The sequence below is a fragment of the Euleptes europaea genome, chromosome 21 (genome assembly GCF_029931775.1).
Source record: "Euleptes europaea isolate rEulEur1 chromosome 21, rEulEur1.hap1, whole genome shotgun sequence".
Lineage (NCBI taxonomy): Eukaryota > Metazoa > Chordata > Lepidosauria > Squamata > Sphaerodactylidae > Euleptes > Euleptes europaea.
In genome coordinates, this window is record NC_079332.1 from 6,828,588 (window position 1) to 6,849,208 (window position 20,621).

The 20,621-nt window shown below is 48.7% G+C and overlaps 1 protein-coding gene across 1 annotated transcript in view; it reads left to right on the forward strand.

The window, feature by feature from the left end:
* Positions 1 to 20,621, forward strand: part of SDK1 (sidekick cell adhesion molecule 1) — a 474,538-nt gene that overhangs the window by 394,549 nt on the left and 59,368 nt on the right. The window contains exons 29-34 of the mRNA XM_056866585.1: positions 984 to 1,178; positions 6,668 to 6,869; positions 11,818 to 11,921; positions 14,092 to 14,162; positions 18,841 to 18,973; positions 20,234 to 20,293. Coding sequence (XP_056722563.1) covers positions 984 to 1,178; positions 6,668 to 6,869; positions 11,818 to 11,921; positions 14,092 to 14,162; positions 18,841 to 18,973; positions 20,234 to 20,293 — 765 coding nt within the window. The remainder of the gene's footprint in view (positions 1 to 983; positions 1,179 to 6,667; positions 6,870 to 11,817; positions 11,922 to 14,091; positions 14,163 to 18,840; positions 18,974 to 20,233; positions 20,294 to 20,621) is intronic.

Below are 20,621 nucleotides of genomic sequence, written 5' to 3' on the forward strand. Positions count from 1 at the left end.
GCAGATGGCAAGATAGTGTGTTTTCAGCTGGGCCACCTGAGCAGGGCAGGATCAAAGAGCTGGGTCAAAGAGAACTGCAAGTGTGTTGAAGACAAGGTTTTGGCTTGGGGGTGGATGCCTTGTTTCTTTTTCTTTTTTAAAAATAAGTTGTGAGAGTTGCTAGTGTTGTAGTTCTTCAGGTCGTAGATCCCTTCTCAGGGATTCTGAAACTTAAATCTTGGAGTGGATGCAAGTAAAAGGCGCATGAGCACTAAGGCCTCATGCCATGTGCAGCCTGCTCTTTCACACACTGTAGCTGCCGATTTGGGGGGGGGATATAAGCTTTAGACAGTCAAAGGCTCCCTTTGTCAGATATTGGGGATATTACAAGTGTTACTCTGTTTTCATCTCTGAAATGTTGGAAGCATGGGCTCCGAGGGGTGGAGCGCCTCTCTGGGGTCTGGGCTGGGTGGAAAGATCATTCAGAAGAACTCTGCTCTCTCACACAGCTGTACCTCTCTCTAGCTGTGTTTATGGGAGAAGGGGCAGGGAGGCGATAGATTTTCCTCGACCCGCCTCGCCATGTCAAAAATCGGCAGTGTGTACTTTTGTTGGGTATCCGTGGCTTTTTCACAGCACATCAATATGCTGCAGGAAGATGAAACTGTTCTCGGATCTCGGTTCTTTTAAGGAATGCAATGTGAAACAAATTTCATGGTGGATTATCGCTCAGAAGGCCTTCTCCAATTCATCAGCAAGCCAGTAATTTCCCAGATAATGTACTGCATCGGACTTGGTGGATGGGGAGGGATGTTATAAAACTCAGCTGGTAAACACTAAAAGCGGCAAATTGCATTGTTTTGCCTTCAAATAAATAAGTAATTAGGATGCACTAATGGTCTTTGGCAGTTTTCCCCCAATTAAAAAAAAAAGGAAAAACAAACCCAACCCCTCTGTTTTGATTTCTTTCTTTCTTTCTTTTTTTCTTTCTTTTTTAAATTCAGGATATCAAATTGCGTACCGCTTGGCAAGCAGCAGCCCCAACAAGTTCACCACAGTGGAGGTTGGCTCCACAGTCAGGCAGTTTATGGCCACAGACCTCCTCCCCGAGTCCGCATACATCTTCCGAGCATCTGCCAAGACCCGTCAGGGCTGGGGCGAGCCCTTGGAAGCCACCGTCATCACCACGGAAAAAAGAGGTAAGGGCTGCAGCCAGGGTGGGATCCTGGTTCTACTAGGACAGTCCATGTCCCATATGTCCCGAGACAGACATTCAGAATTGTTCGCTTGCTCGAGCATGGCATTTTTCTTCCTCTTACATTGGTTCATGCACTGTTTCCCTTCTTAAAAGACTGTTCCAGAGGGTAGCCATGTTGGTCTGCAGCAGAACAGCTAGATTCAAGCCCAGTAGCCCCTTAGAGACCAACAGGATTTTCAGGGTAGGAGCTTTCAAGAGTCAAAGCTCCCTTCATCAGATACTGCCAGAACTTGTTCACAGAAGCTGCGTCTCCTACATGCCTCACTGGTGAGGTTACATTGTTACGCCTCCCCCCATCTACTACTACTGCTAGTAATACTAATACTATTACAACCAGTCAGCCTGTCTTTATTATGGCTCTCAGACTATTCAGAAGTACTGTAAAAACAGATCAAAAAAAACAGATCAAAACACTAATGTAAAATTAATTATCTACATAAAATCTCTCCATTCACCACTCATCCTAATATATCTAACGGTTGGTTTAGAATATGAGTAAATTATGCACTGGACGTTATCTCAGCCCATATTTTCATTGCAGAACACAGAAGCTTCACCACAGATAACTTTGGCCAGCCCCTGCCACTAAGATTTTGAGCATCTTCTACTCAGAGAATAGTTTCTTATCAGTCAGCACAGGTTCCAGTAAATCCAAACATCCCTACTAGAACCGTAAGGAAGCAAAGAGAGTGGGAATGGAAATGGCACCCGTTGGGTGGCACTTCAGTCCTAAACCCTTCTGCTAGTTTATCAGCCTGTAAGGCCATCAAGAGGAGCCCCGTGGTGCAGAGTGGTAAGCTGCAATACTGCAGTCAAAAGCTCTGCTCACGACCTGAGTTCAATCCTGACGGAAGTCAGTTTCAGGTAGCCGGCTCAAGGTTGACTCAGCCTTCCAACCTTCCAAGGTCGGTCTATCATTGTTAAGCTCTTAGGGGTACTCTGAATACAAGAGCCATTGTCTGAAAGGCAACCTTCCCCCTGGTGTGGGGCCATGTGTGCCGCCCTTATCACATCTTGCTGATACAAAGGGAAGTAGTTAAGAACCAAGGAATCACATGGTCGAATGCGCTACAGCAAAGCCCACATTGACCCGCTATGGCTGGTTGGCACCCCAGGCCTACATATCAGTGTTCGGCAGCTTGCCCACAATGGTGTCCGTGGTATAGCATCATGCAGACCCAATGAAAGGTCTGGGAGCATACAGTGCAATAGCCTAGTTGACGCGAAAGAGGCATAAATGCCTGAATGGGAAACGGTGGGAAAGTGCATGTCATCCTCTCTGAATTTGCTGCAGGAAATACAGGATTGAATCGTACTAAACTAGGCAGGGTTTATTGGTTATTTTTTTTTAATGCAACTGTGGGTTGCTCATGCCAAAAAATAAATAAATCTTGGTACCAGACCATCAACAGTGCGACGAAAGGTTTTTCTTTGGAATAACGTTTGTGCAAAATAAATACATGTTCCCTACAGGTTTGGGGCTACAGATTTGGGGCGCAAAATCCATATGCTTTTCCTCAACTCAGCTTCTCTCGTAGGGACACTGCATTTCCCACAATGCAGTTCTTATAGGCGGTGCCATTGATTTTGTGATAGTGGTGCAGAATGAAGTTCTGCACGAGTTCTTGTCGCCTGTTGGGTACCGCGTGGCTCATCGTCAACTGCACAGAACAACCGCCCTTCGCCCACTCCGTCTCACTAATTCTTCCTTTTCTAATGAACTGTTTCTTTGGCTGCCGACAAGAAGTAGACTGGAAGCCACTGGCATAGTACAGGCCAGAATGTTAATCCTGACCTATTTCCTGGGGGGGGGATTGGGGCAGGGAGCATATGTATTGCAAAAAGGATAAAGTAATTGGGAAGCAAATTTGGGTTTTTTTATCATTCAAAAGGGCAGAGGAGGACCTGCGGCTGCAGGCACTGGCCTTAAATGTCGCTGCTGGGAGGGAGGCCTCGTTTCAATGGGGGCCCTGGTTTTGAGGAGGATGACCCTTTCTCCAGCGTCGTTTTCCTAGGAGAAATTGCCCCTTCCCCAACCTGTTATTATCCAATGAAGGGGTGGTGGTGGGGAGATATTATTCCTGCTAAAATCATATAACTCAGGTAGTAGATCTCAGGAGCCCCTTTTAGTGCATGAACTTGGACTGCAGTAATTAAGAAGGAGAAGAAATTATTCCTGTCTCCTTTTCTCCATGTTGTTGCCCATAGCTATTCAGGGAGTGGGGATTTCTACCATGAAAGCAGCACAGGAAGGGAGAGTTAAGCCTTCTCCCCGATGCCGAGGCCCTAACCCGAGCTGCAGGGTCCCCCCGCCAGCTGCATTTTAAGATTGTTCCGAATACATCCGGACAATCCAATCTTGCCTGGCGTGCGGTTTTGACCCTGCGACCGCTTCATGCGCAAAGCACACTAGTGCAAGGGTTCTCGGCTGAATCAAGAGGTCTAGTTTTTTGTCTTTTGCACAGGAAATAATTGCTCTTCAGAGCCATCTAAACTCCACAGGACCCGAACGGTAATGGCTTTCTCCTTGCAATCGGAGAGTTTGTGTGGCCATGAGGGAGATCTTTGAAAGCACTGGGGAGAAACAGGCTAAAAAAAACCCTCATGACAAGTGGCGGCGGGGAAGGGGAAGGGAAATGAATCCAAAGTGTTCTCTGTCACCTGTTTAAGGTACATCCATCCAAACGAAGCGTTGGGTCCCCTGGGCCATCAACAAGCACTCGCTTCCTCCGGCAGAATAACCCCGAGCACTTTAAAACCGACCTTTGCATCATCTTGTACGTCGGCACTGAAGGCTCTCTGAGGCTAATGGCTTGCGATTCTTTTGGCACCGTCAGGCGAGGCAAACGGGCCCGTCAGACGCTGAGCCATAAAAAGTGAATGTTTTCAGAGTGGTGGGGGCGGGGGGGCGGGGAGGGGGAAGAAACAGGAACTGTTCTTTCTGCGAAGCTGTTGGGAAACGAGGAGGACTGAGGCGCGTGTTTGCGGAAACAGATGCCGGGCGTTGCCACTCAGTGCCCGCTTTATTACATGCCACACGTTTTCGGATCCGAATTGATAATCTCCGTGATAAAAAATTAAACAGTTATTCCTCAGTCTGTGGAGTTTGGCTATGGAAATTGATGGGTGGCCGATAGTCGGCGCCCAGGTGGGGGGATCTCCATTCAGGCCGGTGAACTTCTGGCTGCCCCCAGAGGTTTCTCCACTGGCTGTGGAATTGGCTGCTTAGACCCTTCAGCATCATGGTTGCCAAAGCAGGGACGGAGGAAGTGGGGGGGGGGGCTTCATTGCCTTCGGGACCCGTCCTTCAAGGATATGTAACGGGGAAGTGAAAAAACGGCCTATGCCGTCCCTTGCACAGACTGTGCGAGCGTATACGCTTGTTGTGATCCGCCACCCTTCGGAGCGGTTCCTCACGTGTCGTGCGGGAGATGCTGCGGGCCTTCCACCCTCTCAGATGCAGGGCCAACCTTTATTATCATTTGTTAGTCCAAGAAAATAATACATATGGACAAATCCTGTACCCAAACTCAATTGGGACTACTGTTGTGACCACGGCATGACCCCCCCCCCAGTTGAAGACCAAGTGGTACCATTGGGTTCAGCAAAGCGGAGTCGGGATGAGCGAGTTTCCCCCACTCCACTCTTTTTCACTTCCAGATTGTGTCTGTGTGGCCTTCCACAGCCCTGCTTCACTCAGAGAATTTTGAAAATTAATTCTGGAATTGGAGCAGGTTCAAATTTTTGCCGCTTTCTGACCCTTCGGTTCATTTGCATGTTGGGGTCCCCTCTGCGCATGTGCGCACAACGCAAAGATGTTGCAAAGGAAGCAGGTGTCACGTACTTGATTGCATCCGTGTCCCTGCGTGTCGGCAAACACACAGAAGGATCTTAACGCCGTTGTATTTGCGACCCGCACCGAAATTGTTTTATTGCAGTGTTCTGTGAGCAAGGATGTGTCAAGTGGCAATACAGAGAAGGGGGTAAGTCCTGACAGAACTGGACATGAGGGCCAACCATGCTTGCACGGTGCTCGGTAGCAAATTTGGGGGCAGGGGTGGAAATGCAGCAGCTGAAGAGCTCTGATGTCTTGGTTCTGTACCAGAAAGGAGGCCAGCCAGTTCACAGCTCCTGGGGAGCAATTCAGATGGGATGGATTTCGACTGTATCCCTACTGGGGAGCTTCTTCGGTCTCCCTCAACCCTGTTATTTTCTCTTACTCCTCAGTCCCTCCTCTGTTCTTTGCTGGTTTCCCCCGCTGTGAACTGATGAGAGGATTTCCATTCTTTGAGCCTCTAACATCCCTGTATGCCACAACACTCACGTCTTTGCTTCATTTTTTTCCTTTCTGGTTTTTTACTTCTCCCCACCCCCCCAAAAAAAAAGTTGGTTCCAAAAGGAGGAAGTGAATCTTATAATAGGGGCCAACTGTATAAAGTACAGTGTACTGATGTGCTTAGGAGCCCTGTGGCGCAGGGTGTTAAGCTGCAGTACTGCAGTCAAAATCTCTGCTCACGACCTGAGTTCGATCCCGACGGAAGTCGGTTTCAGGTAGCCGGCTCAAGGTTGACTCAGCCTTCCATCCTTCCGAGGTCGGTCAAATGAGTACCCAGCTTGCTGGGGGTAAAGGGGAGATGACTGGGGAAGGCACTGGCAAACCACCCCGCAAAACAGAAATCTGCCTAGGAAACGTCGGGATGTGACGTCACCCCATGGGTCAGGAATGACCCGGTGCTTGCACAGGGGACCTTTACCTTTACTAATGTGCTTAACAGCTAGTGACAGCAGACTTGGGAGTTCTGCTATCAGAAAGTCCAGAGCCAGGGATTCCACTCCAGCCTTTGGCTTGCATGCCTCCCCCCCCCATCCTCTCCATGCCATCTCCCCCCCCTTCTCCAACTCACGTATCATTGACAAATTGAAGTTGACCTCCAATGCTTGCAGAGCACATACGGGGAACTTGGCAGGATAGAGGCGCCAGGTGCAGGAGCTTGGCGGCGATCATGGGGAATAGAAGACGGGGCCAGATCCTGTATGCATTCCGTCTGTGCTGTCTGGGAATGGGGGCAGAGTTGGAGAAGGCTCTCGTAGTTGCGTGCGCCGCGGCTCCTGTTGGAGGGTTGGGGCTTTCGCTGGCAACAGGCACTCTGCAGCTCTTGGATTGCTACCCACGACCTTGGTTTGACTCTGAAGGGGGACCTGCAGGCCTTCTCCTGCCTCTGTGACCACCCTGTGCTTTGGCTCTGCCATCCAGAGCTGCAGAAAGACCCTGTAAAGAAAGGGTTGTTCCAGGTGTGAACCCAAGCAGCCCGCTTCAGCATTTCGACAGCAATGGCGTGCTGTGTTACGGCTTATCTCGTCTCTGTGTCTAGAGGCCCCGCCAACTTGAATTTCCCAGGAAAGTAATGATGGCTTGATGTTTCATTTCAGAACGGCCGGAACCTCCCAGAGCACTGAGCGTCCCCCAGTCGGAAGTGACATCCCGGAGTTTGCATCTCCACTGGCGTCCTGGAAGCTACGGCTCTTCTCCAATCCGATACTTCACAGTGCAAATCAAGGAGCTGCCAGATGGTGACTGGCGGACATATTCCTCTTCCATCAGCCATGAATCTACCTCCTGTGTGATTAACAGGTATCACATAGAGATTCACAGAAAGCAACAGCGCCTTGACAACAAAGCACATCCTCTAGTCTCAAGGCACCAGAGAGTCTTCCTTCATTTAAGGGAGGCGGATAAACACATGGTTACCAAGCTGTTTGGAGACATAGGGAGTCAAGTTGCAATTCCAAAAGTGAATTTGGACTGTGGCTCTGTGGAAGAGCTCCTGCTTTACACGTAGAAGGGCCGTAGGCTCAATCCCCAGCATCTCCAGTTAGAAAGGACCAGGCAGTAGGTGACCTGAGACCCAGGAGAGCCGCTGCCAGTCTGAGTAGACAATTACTGACCTTGATTAACCGATGGTCTGATTCAGTAGAAGGCAGTCTCATGTGTGCTCCAGATTTCATGTGTATTCACGATCAGGTCTCTGAAAGCAAATGGGTTGGTTCAGTAGACACTGGAAACTTGACTCTCATTCAACATAATCAAAACTGTAATAGAATGTGTACTATGGTGGCTTTTTAAAACTGGGTTTTCTAGACCTGTAGCAAATTTTGCAGTAGTGCCCCACCCCTTCTTTGAACTCCCAGGTAGCCGTGGACGGTTCTGACTGAGAGTCCACAGAACTCCTTGTCAGATGGTTGAACATGATTGGTACCCTCTTGGGTACGGGTGCCTCCATCTTGGATAGGTGCCTCCATTGTAATTACACAAGGCTTGTAATGATGTGGTGTGCTGGATGGAGTGTGGGGGCTGTTCCACGGAGCCCTCGTTTCACACGTCACTCAGCCCACAATGCTTTGTGAGCAGCATCGCATTACCTGACCTATGTTGTGAGGATACAGTGGTAATATCCCTCTCCCATACATACCATGCTTTGAGCTCCTCCGTAGGAAAGCTAGGATACCCAAGTATCATAAATAAATAAATAAATAAATAAGATGGTAGAGCTGAGCCCAGAGGAGAGGCGTGGCATAAACATTTTAATTAATAAATAAAAATAACCTCACTGGGTTCCTTTGGAAGGTCACCCAAGGTCATTGAGAGATCTGTGTGTGCTGCATGGGTTGATCAAGCCAAGAGCATCCATAAAATGAATCTGGCTTTTTCTAGCTCATCCTTTGTCCCGCACGCTTGATTAGAGCAGAAGGGGAAATTTCCCATCTTCTCTAATCAAGGCTGATTACAATGTGCACTGTTCCTCTGCATCCCAAGTTCCTTACCTGCAACACCCTGCCCACCTTCTGGCTGGGATATAAGGAGTCGGAGATCTCCATTCCAACTTGTACTTGACTAAGGGAGCTTTGAATCTTGAAAGCTTACTCGTTGAAAACCGTGTTGCTCTCCAAGGTGCTGCTGGACTTGAATCTAGTTGTTCTACTGCAAACCATCACAGCTACTCTCTGAAACTGTTCTGGGAAGGAGCTCGAAACACCATCCTTCCTTCTCAGCTAGTCCCCGTGGGATAACTTGCCCAGAAAGGGAGGGCAAAAACTTTAACCCCTGGTAAATTCTAACTGTTTTCACATGGATAATTGGCAAGCTTCCCCCAACCTTGGCCGGCCCTCTGACTCTGCAGAGCTCAGAAAAATCCCCAAACAGTGGCAAAGCCTGTTGCTGTTGGGGCTTGTGGTAAATCCATTCCTGCCTGCCCATGGAGATTCTGTCTTTTAGAATGCCCTTATCTTGTTTTCAGATGAAATGAGGGGCAATTTTATCTGTGCTGCCATAATGAGGAATGGAGAGATAACACCGTGCCATTTTTAAACTGTGTTACTCAGCCTTGGTTAAGTTGCTCTGAAATTAAAATTTGCGTAGCGGACACTGCTGAAGCCACCGAATCCTTGCGAGGAACCTTGCCGGTGGGCGTTCAGTTGCGTCGCTGGCCTGCCAAAATCAACAAGGTTCTTTCGAAATGCTCTTGGCAGGCCTGCAAAGCAGAGATGGGGGCACGGTGGAGCTGGTTATCAATTTGATGCCAGAACCACAATCAGACAGTTTGCCTGATAACAGCAAAGGACTTTATGCTACGATTCTCAGAGTTTGCCAGGGTAATCATAATTTTTCATCAGCACAGTCAGTCAATCAGTCAAGACAGAGTTGGTGAATCTTGGACTACCTTTAAAATGCAAATTGCAAGCCCATGCAGCCTCAAATGTGCCTCAGGACCATGCATGGGACATGTTATTTAACCCTACAGCCTGCATTCTGTAGTATTCAGTAATGGCCTCCCCACTCCGTTATTAGAAAAAAGAAGAAGAATTGGTTTTTATAAGCCGACTTTCTCTACCACTTAAGGAAGAATCAAACTGGCTTACAAATGCCTTCCCTTCCCCTCCTCACAACAGACACCCTGGGAAGTAGGTGGGGCTGAGGTGTGACTAGCCCAAGGTCACCCAAGCTGGCCATGTGTAGGAGTGGAGAAACCAACCAATTCACCAGATTAGAGTCCGCTGCTCATGTGGAGGAGTGGGGAATCGAACCCGGTTCTCCAGATTAGAGTCCACCGCTCTTAACCAATACACCACACTGGCTCGCCAGCATCTTAAAGGGAAAAAGGTGTGTCCTTTAAAAACACATACCTTCGTCTTTTAAAATACTAATAGCAGAACAGGGGAGTGGGGGCTGGTTTCGAATGGCAAGCTCGAGTAGAGATTGAAGGGTTAAACTTCCTCCCCCTTTGTACCCAGGCTGCACAAACCCAAACCTGAAGTTTGCATTTCATGGATGGGTCAAGGTGCACAATCCTGGTCTCACTTCTTTGAGCCCTTCATACTTTCTTATGTAGGGTGCTGGGCCATACCGCTTGGGTGATTTGGATAACACTATGCCCTTGGATAAGGGTTTCCATGAGTCCTGCCTAAGCCACATCCCCCCTCCCTGTTCTCCTGCCTGTTCTCCCCCCTCCCCTGTTCTCCTGCCCTCCTGACTTGGGTACAGTGATCATGTGGAAAGGCAGAATGTAGGAAGCGCGGCCATGCCTCAGCTGTGATGCCCAAGATCGCTGCGGCTTCCATCACGCATGCGCCAGCCCGCTCTCGTTCTCTCTGATCAGCACAGCAATAACTGCCTAATGCCAAGAACTGAGAAAAGAATGGATTGCCCCTTTCCCCCCGGGAGCATTTGTCCTGTGGGGATGTCTCAAAGCAATTTAATGCGCTGCCCATCACGCTGCATTTCCATCCCACGGCGTTTAATCACCCGCTCCCGGTAGCTTTATCGGCACTGCCGGTCGGCCCGGCAGAACCGAGGCCTTGCGCCGGCTCTAACCGATTAATTAGCTAAGCCTATTACGCGCGACTCTGAACTCCCGCGGACCTTGTTAGTGACTCGAAAGGGAGCCCCCCCGCCAGCTATGCTGGAAGCTTTGCTGAAGTCACCTCAGCTGGATGTTGGTCTTTGCATATCTTAAAGCCACCGAGTACACAGAGAACCTGTGGGGAATCCCCTGTCACTGTCTGCGTTAAATAAGCTGAGTAACGCTGTTTGTTGGAATGCCACTGCGATGAAAAATAGGACTCCTGCCGCACCGTCTAGTAGATTAACCAAGAGACTTGTGGCTGGGATGACAGAGCCCGCTTTCCGACTGGCTTAGATGCTCTCGGAAGAATCTCTCGATAGCTCCTGGCTACAGTGTTGTGCAGCAGTTAGAGGGTTGGGCTAGGACTGGGGAGGCCCGGGTTCCAGTCCCCAGCCTGCCCTGAAGCTCAACGGCTGACCGTGGCCCAGCCACACAATGCTCTCGGTTAGCCTAACTCGCAGGGTTGTTGTGGGGAAGGGGAGAACCGTGTGCGTTGACCTGAGCTCTGTGGAAGAAAGGCAGAAAGAATGCTTCTGCTGTTTAGAGCTTCTTTTCAAGCGCTCAATTAGATACTTATCCTGCCCTTCCTCGAAGGACTTCAAGGTGGTTCTAAGGGGGAGGGGCTCTGGGTCAGTGACCGATCATCAGTTTGGCATGCAGAAGGCCCCAGGTTCAATCCCTGGCATCTCCAGTTGAAAGGACCAAGCAGTAGGCGATGTGAAAGACTTCTCCCTGGGATCCTGGAGAGCCGCTGCCAGTCTGAGTAGGCAATACTGACCTCGATGGACCAAGGGTCTGATTCAGTCTGAGGCAGCTTCATGTGTTGATGTGTGTCCTCTCCCCCGGTTGGGCTGAGTGTGTGATTGGCCCAAGGACACCCAGAGAGCTTCATGGCCAAGTGGGGGTTTGCACCTGGGCTTTCCCAGTTGTACCTTGATGCTCTAGTCATACAGGCCAGCCACAGTTTTTGCTGTTCAAATACTCAATCCTTGCCAACCCCCCCCAAAACTCATCTTCCGCTAGCTCCTGGTACATCTGTCCTCAGGACCTGAGCCAGTTTCTGGGAAGGTTTGGCAGGGATCAGCCTGTGCTCCCCCATCTAGCTCTGGCTGAAGGCGGGGACGGGAGGGAGACCGGCCAAGAAACAGGGCAGAGCAGGATGGATCCCTAGAAAAATGTCCTGGTCAGGCTGGCTTGCTGGCCTGCATTGCATTTCCTGCAGTAGATTTGCTTTGCTCTGTCTCAGCCCCGGGTAAGATGCTAGGAAGGGGAGTGGCCCCCAGAATAGTTCACCCTGAATAGTGCCATCTTATAACCTTTGGACAAATTTGGTGCAAGTACAAATAGATCAGGCAAGAGTCCATCGGTTGATTATTAGGGTGTTTTTTTTTCCCTTGAGGTCCATCTGTTACACTAGATAACACTCATAAATTCTGGGTGTCACTGCTCTGATTTGTAATTCAGTCATGAAGCAATATTTGTGTTGGAGCATGAGAGAGACAGAGAATCTTTGAAATGCTCTTAACTGTTGCTGGTTCAGGGGGCTTTCATTGAAAAGGAAGCCATTTTGGATACTCTGTGCCACTCTTTGAATTTCCCGGTGAGTTTGCAAAGAAAAGCGGCAGGAGGGCAGCTTGTGGGAAGAGAGGAAGTGTTTATTCTCCTGTCCCGTTTTTGCAGGCTGAACCCGTTCACCTCCTACAAGCTACGTCTGAAAGCCACCAACGATATCGGAGACAGCAACTTCGGAGCTGAGACGGAAGCCGTAACGACTCTGCAAGACGGTAAGAGCCCAGAGAAGGACACCGGCTCTGGCTGGAAACTAAGCACTGCTGTGTCTGAAGAATTCTGGGGACACTGGAATTCCCCGGTGAATTGCATCCCAGAGGTCCCACACAAGCAAACCCTGTGGCATCGCATAACGTTGGCACGGGTGCCCCAGTGTGGCTGCCTTCATAGTCACATCTCCTGCCACACCTTCCAATAATTAACCTAGCTTTCCGGAGCCCCCAAATGGAACGAAGCACTGTTTGACAGTCTTCCTGGTTCCATGCTAACTAACCATTATCTTTCCTGAAATTGAATAATTTACCAAGGAGCATTAAAAATGAATGTGGGGTTGAGCATATGTTTGGAGATTTTTCTTCAACTGTTATAACTCCAAATCCACTTCAAGGCTGCGCTGGTGCTAAATGGCTGAACGAGAGAGAGAGAAAGAGAGAGAGAGTTGACTTCAGCGCACTGTGTGGGTGTCAGGTTTGACATCTGAGAGGCGTAGCCGTGTCCGAATTGGGCAAAAGTCCAGTAGCTGTCCCTAGACAGACAGGCGGAGGGAGACAGAAAGGTACGTTGTCCTGGAAGGGAGCTGGTAAATCAGGTCAGCAGAAGAGGCACAGTGATCTGTTAGCAGCTTGGCCTGCACACGAGTTGTGCCCGCTGAGTGGGCGGCAGGGCCAGATTTTGAGGTATTATAGGGCCAAGTGCAAAACCATCGGGCTCTTACATCACCTGGCAACAGCGACAGTAGATGGGGCACCGATAGCCCCCTCTTCTGACAAAAACCGCTTTGGAGCTGCAGAGCACAAAGCCCTTGAATCTGGCTGCCATAATCTGTCCCTGGTCCAAATCCCCGCTGCCTTATAGGAGCCGTGTCGGGACATTGGTTTTTATATGCCAACTTTCTCTACCACTTAAGGGAGACTCAAACCGACTTACAATCACCTTCTCTTCCCCTCCCCACAACAGGTGGGTGGGGCTGAGAGAGCAGTGACTAGCCAAAGGTCACCCAGCTGGCTTCATGTGTAGGAGTGGGGAAACAAATCCAGTTCACCAGATTAGCCTCTGCTGCTCATGTGGAGGAGTGGGAGATCCAACCCGGTTCTCCAGATCAGAGTGATTCAGAAGTGCTTCGAGGTGTGGTGCATGAACACTACTCCAGTGTGTGTTGTGTGGCCGTCCAAACACAGGATGTGCGATGTGCAAATTTGCTGAGAAACAATGTTGGCATTAATGTCAGTCTGGGGGGAAATGTTAGTAAATTAAGCCCTTAGCCAAGTGTGTCGTAAAGAACTCCCACTACCTCATTTTTCTTCCCCGCTGCAATAAAACGTCTCATTGTTATGGGGTTTTTGGTGCAGTAACATTGGAAAGAATTCCTGCTGAAGTAGATCCATTAGGCCAGGACCCAAATGTCTGTGCAGCTAGAAGCGTGATTCCCCCAAGGGGGCTATCGCCATCTGGCAAACTTGATCTGGTGGGAGTTTCAAAAGCTGTTTGTTGTCTTGCATGGAAAAAGGGGGTGTGGCCATCTTTTCATTGGGAACCGAGCCCCCGAATCCCTCGGGATGCGTGCACGTCCTCAGGATCTCCAGCAGTCGCTGTGTGAATCGCAACCTTATCTTCAATGTGCCAGCGGTCGACTCGTCTCCCTTTTTTGCAGAGGCAGTAGCAGCAGACGAAAACTACCAATGTTCTGGAACTGGTTTCCATGAATTTTTAAATATCCCTCCCCCCCCCCCGAGTTTTGGGGGCTGGATTTTAGGGGGGAGAACACCCAGAACCCTCTCTGGCCTCCATACCACACGAGTGATTAACTGGAAAAATTTCTCACCTCTCGGAAAACTCTGGGGATTTATTTTGCTGAACACACCCGGTGCCGCCAGTGAAGCATTTTAGTGTGGCGAGCTGGGAGCTCCTGATAAGCTACTCTGGTTTTGTCTCTGATGCATTCTGTGTGTTTACTGCACAGGTAGGAAAGAGGCTGAATGCAGGCTTAGGCGGCAGGGCCTCTTCCGGGGAGGGAGACTCTCGCCTGCTCCTTTCGCCATTAGGCAGCAGAGCTACCCCTCAACAACGGCACAGGGGAGAGGAAGGGATTTTCATTGGAAGAATGGGTTTTCTGCTTGTTTCTTCACTTTATATATTCTGTTTTTTCCCCCTCTCTGTCTTTTCCAGTTCCAGGGGAAGCACCAAACTCTGTGTCGGTGACCCCGCACACGACATCCTCCGTCCTCGTGCAGTGGCAGGTGAGTGAGGATCAAAAAGATCAAATGATCCCAGCAGATGTTGTTCTCTAGATCGTGCAAAAGGCAGAGAGCCCGATTCCAGGTGTGGCTTCGAGGCCAGGCCAATCCAGGAGCTTCATGAACGAGGTACACAAAACAGTGCTCAGTTTGTTCTCTGCGTTGTGTTGTTTCGCTGCCTTGGGTTGTTTGTTTGACATCCTGCTGAGAATCCTGCTTGGGTTGTTCGTTTGACATCCTGCTGAGAATGTCTGTGGATCTTATTGATGTTTGTTGAACATACATTTTACACATGTTTGATACCTGTTGCCATCGATGAAGATCATTTCAGAGGGTAGCCTTGTTGGTCTGCAGGAGAAGATCTAGATTTGAGTCCAGTAGTGGCCTGTCTTTTTCCCTATCAGGGCAAATGTAGTCCAGAGAAGTGGTGAGGAAACACCACGATCACAGTGGTTCTTGTAGGTTATCCGGGCTGTGTAACTGTGGTCTTGGAATTTTCTTTCCTGACGTTTCGCCAACAACTGGCGAATCTTCAGAGTAGTAATACTGAAGGACAGTGTCTCTCAGTGTCAAGTGTGTAGGAAGAGTAATATATAGTCAGAAAGGGGTTGGGTTTGAGCTGAGTACTGTCCTGCAAAAGTAATGTGCTAATCATTGTCCTGTAAGTATCAAGATAATGTGCTAATGAGGGTATGATATGTTAATATGGAACCATTGTATCCTGAAGTGATCTGTTAATGTGTGTAATCCAAAGCTAATCTGCATGGCTATTGTTGAATGTTGTCTTTGTTAGTCTCACACGATCACACTTTTTAGTCAGGGAAACAGTGCGAGCTCTGTAACGTTCTGATCTCCTTGGCTGCTCTTTGCAGATGAATTCATAGAATCATAGAGTTGGAAGGGACCACCAGGGTCATCTAGTCCAACACCCTGCACAATGCAGGAAATTCTCAACTACCTACCCACACACACCCAGTGCCCAGAAGATGGCCAAGATGCCCCCCCTCCCATGAACTGCCCAAGTTCATAGAATCAGCATTGCTGACAGGTGGACATCTAGCCTCTGCTTAAAAACCTCCAGGGAAGGAGAGCTCACCACCTCCCAAGGAAGCCTGTTTCACTGAGGAACCAGTCTGACTGTTAGAAAATTCTTCCTAATGTCTAGACGGAAACTCTTTGGGTTTAATTTCAACCCGTTGGTTCTGGTCCGACCTTCTGGGGCAACAGAAAACAACTCAGCACCCTTCTCCATATGACAGCCCTTCAAGTACTTGAAGATGGTTATCATATCCCCTCTCAGTCTTCTCTTTGTGCTAAACATACCCAGCTCCTTCAACCTTTCCTCACAGGACTTGGTCTCCAGACCACTCACCATCCTCTGGATACGCTCCAGCTTATCTACATCTTAGTTAAATTGTGAAAAGATCCAAGTATAGATCCCCATGACAATTTGGCTCCAAGGACCACCGTTGCATGTAAATTTGCTCCAAGAACTCCCAGGACAGTGGGTTCTCCCGGCAGGCTGGATCAATTTACCTTTTATACACATGGCAGTTGCAACAACAGTATTCTCGGTTACAATTTAGTGCATAAATGTGAGGCATGTTGACTGTTTTTACCCAAGGAGTCGTGCATGGGTATCAATCAGCGACCCGCCTCCCAGTCAATCATACCGGGGCGGGGGGAAATGGAAGCGTGTACCGAGGACAATGAAACAGAGCATGACGGAATACAGGTTGAATCCCGTTGATAGATACAGGGTGGATAATGAATGTGAAATAGGTGGTAGTTTAGATAATTGAGTGCTTTTTATTTCATGAAAACCTAATGGGAAAGTTGTACCCAAGCTGCCTCGGGGGAGTTGAAGTCAATTACATGTCATTAGTACGCTTATGTTATTTGGGTGCTCAGCAATTTAGCCACGCTGTAGTTTTCAAATAAAAAAATTTTTTTTAAGCATACACTCGAACTAAACGCTGTGAAAATACAGGCGGAACGAATGGTATTGTGGGTGGCCTCACGCAAGGCAAGGCCTTAACATTTTGCATTGGATGCTTTGAAAATCGGATGTTTTGAATGCTGCTGAACTAATTGTTTTAAGCCCAATTTAGAAGGAAAGGAGACTTTCCCAATGAAACCCGCGGTATCCTCGTGCATGATTGATGTCAGAGTTCTTTGTGCAACGCTGATGTTTTGCTCCGGTTCTGTTTTCTCCTTGGAGAGCTGAGAATGTCTCCAGATGGCCCAATGCAAACAAGCCTGTGTTATTGCCACTCGAGACCCAGCTGCCTGCCAATCATAATGGAGTCACCCACCTCTGCAGATCCCTTGGGCCTTTCTTAGAGATAGGTAGAAAATCCCAAATAATCCATGGCATCAGCGGCTGAGTTTTGTCTGTGGAAGACAGATGAGAACAGGGTGCCTTGACCTTTGCGCAGGGGTACCTTTCCCAAGGAAGAGGCGTGATTACCAAGAGGGAAAGAGCATCCCTGCCCATTTATCTTTTCGCTTTGTGCTATGTATCTTTATGGCTTCTGATTCCACAGTAAGATTTGGGGCTCTAGAGAGAATCCTACTCTCTGATAGGAACATTATGTGAATCAAGCGGCTTTCTTGAGAGAGAGGAAGGAGAAGAATTTGGAGAGTGCTGTGTGGAGCTCTCATTATCAGGAGCTTGGTCATCGGGCAGTCGGACTAGACAGGGTGGTGGGAGAGCCGCGGACCCTTCCCCCTTCCCTTGTGTGCACCGTTTTTAACTCTGGAATGAAACCTGCTAGGAAGATCCCTTCGTATATCTCCCAGCATCATGTCTATTTTTCACCCTACAACTACTCATTAATTGAATTGACTGCGTCCCTCCCCACTGTGTGACTTCTGATCAAGATAATCCTGTGTAAACAGCCTTCATGCTTATTCAAATTTCTAATTAACCAAATGTTTTTGATGTTCCCTCAGGCTGTTCAGAGATTTGGCCTCAGGCAAATGAGGTTGCATTCTGCCAGGTTGCTTCCTTTGTGTGATTCTCTGATGCCTTAAGATTGTCTTGAACCTGGAGAATCAGGATAATATTTATGAAAGGCATCGTCATATGCATTTCAGAAATGGGCCATGTGAAGCAGAGGGGTTTGGGGGAGGGGGTCATGGTGAGGAGTTGTGGTGGTTCTGAAATGAAGCCACGCCATTTTATTCTGGAGGCAGAGATTTATTTTTATAGGGAATTTCTAGTCTTTCTACCTAGCAAGGTCTTCAAGGGGGTTACAGAGATAAAAGGAGACAACAGTATATAAAACATAAAAGTGAAATCAAAATATTTGGGGGGCTTGTGAGCAGAAGGGTTGCCAGGTCCCCCTGGCCATCAGCAGGGGATGAGGGTTGCCAGCTCCAGGTTGGAAAACACCTGGAGATTTGGGGATGGAGACTGGGGAGGACAGAGACCTCAGTGGGGTACAATTCCCTAGACCCACCCTCCAAAGCATCCATTCTCTCCAGGGGAACTGATGTCTGTAGTCTGGAGATGAGGTGTAATTCTGGGGGATCCCCAGGTCCCACCTGGAGGCGGGCATCCCTAATCTACAGTGATGCAGTTAGTTATTTAAACTCAGACCAAAGGCCTTCGGGAAAAGTCTTCAGACGGCCTACAGCGATAGTGCAGTTTCACCTCCAAGGGAGGGGAATCCCACAGATGTACTGAAAGAAGGGAAGCTCTGCAAATTGTTGCTCATTGGGGTGTGAATTTTTCTGTTGGTACGTGAATTGGGCATGTAATGAATACAAGTCTGAGGTCAACGCACCTTTCTGTTCTGAAGTTGAGTTTAAAACGCTGGAAACCAAGGGGAGGAAGCGTTGTAGGCCTTCCTTGACTGCACCAATGTATTCTTTCTGGAGACTTGGGTGACAGAGCGGGGAGGGGGAGGGTCTGCTTGGAGCCAATTTCTTCCAGTTGAGTTTTCGGTATGGGAATCGCTCAGGGCCTGTGGGTGGGAGAGATGTAGTCCATGAGGATGCCATTCCACTTTCTGAGGTGCAGTCTCTTCTGAGTGCCCGTACCTGGTGTTGGTAACCAGAACTGGTTGTTGTACCTTACGGCCCACCCAAGCATTTAACAATTTCTTTGACAGTTCTGATGGAGGGGGTCTCGAAGACGCGGTTGAGGAGGCCTAAGGGTTTTTTTTAGGTTTGACTCTCGCTTTTTTGTTTGTTTTTTAAACATTTTCAGCTTGACTTCACACAAAAGAGCCTTAAACCCACCTCTTGAATTGTTGAGTGCAGCCTCATATGGGTTAGCCGTGGGGACAATCCAGTTTCTTTTTGAAAAGAACAAAAATGCCCATGTGACTATTTCAACAGTGGACGCAAACATTGAACTTGAATACTAGTTAAAATGGATACTAGTCATACTCATGAGATCCCTTATCTCCAGGATCAGAGGAGCTTGCCTATTATCTTAGGGGCTGTGGAAGAAAGGCAGGCTGCTGCTGCTGCAGTCGCCTTGTTTGGGGGCTTCCTAGAGGCACCTGGTTGGCCACTGTGTGAACAGACTGCTGGACTTGATGGGCTTTGGTCTGATCCAGCAGGGCCTTTCTTATGTTCTTATATTCTTATGAATTAGTGTTACTGTTGCCTGATCCGGGGCATGCGTCATGTCTAATTATGTTTCTTTTCCAACTGGAATTTCTTGCAGCCTCCGAAGGCTGAGAGCCTGAATGGCCTCTTGTTGGGATATCGCATTTATTACCGGGAGTTAGAATACGAAAGCTCAGGACCGGAGTCCAAGATGATTAAAAACCCTTCAGCTTTACGAGTGGAGCTTACACGTGAGTAGCCTGAGGGCTTTCTTCTAGATGCAATGCAACTATTTACCGCCCTCTCCTTATTTGGTGATGAGGCTTCAAGAAAGGGGGAGCTGGAATTCTTTGACATTTGCATAAAAAGGGCAGTTGCTAAAAATGGATAATAACAAACAGAGAAGGGCAGATGTGTTCCCAGAAGACTTGTACATTTACTAAATAACAGATAAATATAAGACATTTCCAAATGAGCTCACTCGGTAGATCTTCCTGCGATTTCTACCCTGTGGCCAACCAGTAGTATTGTCTGGGCTCGGTGGGGAGAGTAAAGGACCTCTTCCCCACTGCAGAATTGCTACATCATCTGTCAGGTGATTAACGGCACTGGTTCCCAGCCATGTTTCAAATGGTTGTGTGTTCTCAACAAGACCAGTTCAAGGTCTTTTGCCACCCCAAGCAACGTACATTCATGACCGCCTTCCATGCTGCCAGCGGCTGGGTCTCACTCAGGCAGGAGGGGACGGCCATCTCTTCCTGCATCGTCAGCTGGCTAGAGCAAGCCAAGTCCCTCATCACCATGCTCTCCGTTGTGCTGTCCCAAGCACTCACTGGGGTGCCTTGACCAGGCAGCCAACCCTGATGATCGGCGGGTTTCATCCAACTCGCATGTATCGGTTTCGGGTCCCAAGAGTACTCTTTCTATTACAAATCTACCACCACCACCACCACCACATCCCAGCACACGGAGAAGGGCCATGGCTCAGTGGCAGAGCACATGTTTGGCATGCAGAAGGCCCCAGGTTCAATCCCCGGCATCTCCAGTTAAAAGACTAGGCAAGTAGGTGATGGGAAAGACTTCTGCCTGAGACCCCGGAGAGCCGCTGCCAGTATGCGTAAACAATACTGACTTTGATGGACCAAGGGTCTGGTTCAGTATAAGGCAGCTTCATGTGTTCATGTGGTAGAACAAAAAAATACCACCTAATCCCGGGGAATTATCCCCACAGAGCAGACCCCTTATGCTTGCTTCTTAAACATTTCCCCTGCCAATGTATTGCCGGCTTGTGCGATTCTGTGTGGGGAGAGGAGGCTGAACAAGCCCTTGTGACTGATGATCTTTCGCCACGTTATCTTGAAAGCGACGCGGCTTTTATTGCCTGTCAAGGTGCAGTCCTCCAGCATAAAGCCGCCGCTCCGCATCATTTCCCCCTGCCTGCACTGTACATCATTTGCAATAACTGTTTCCCTGCTCTCTTAACAACTTTCTGCTTTGCTTACCCTGAATAGCCCAAAGCAGCTTCAAGACAGTGAACAGCAGCTCAGTTTTAACGGCATACGAATTAACACGTAAGTGCACACACCGAGTGTCGATAGTTGAAACCCTTTTTTGCCTTGCTTGGGAACACATGGACTCCCAGGGCCCTGTTCAGCAAACCAAGCAGGAACAAACTTCAATTAATGATTCCGCTGCCCCCAAGTTCCTTGTTTGTTTAAATCGCTTCTCAATACATCAAAAATCTGCGGCGGATGAAAATATTTCTTTTTAAAGAAAGAGACGTACCTGACGGAGCCATGTAGACTCATACAAATCGGCATGTCTGATGGCAAAGCAAGTGTGGATTTCCGCGGCTCCTCTTTCTAAGGCCATCTGAGGGTTTTGTTTAGCTAGAACACT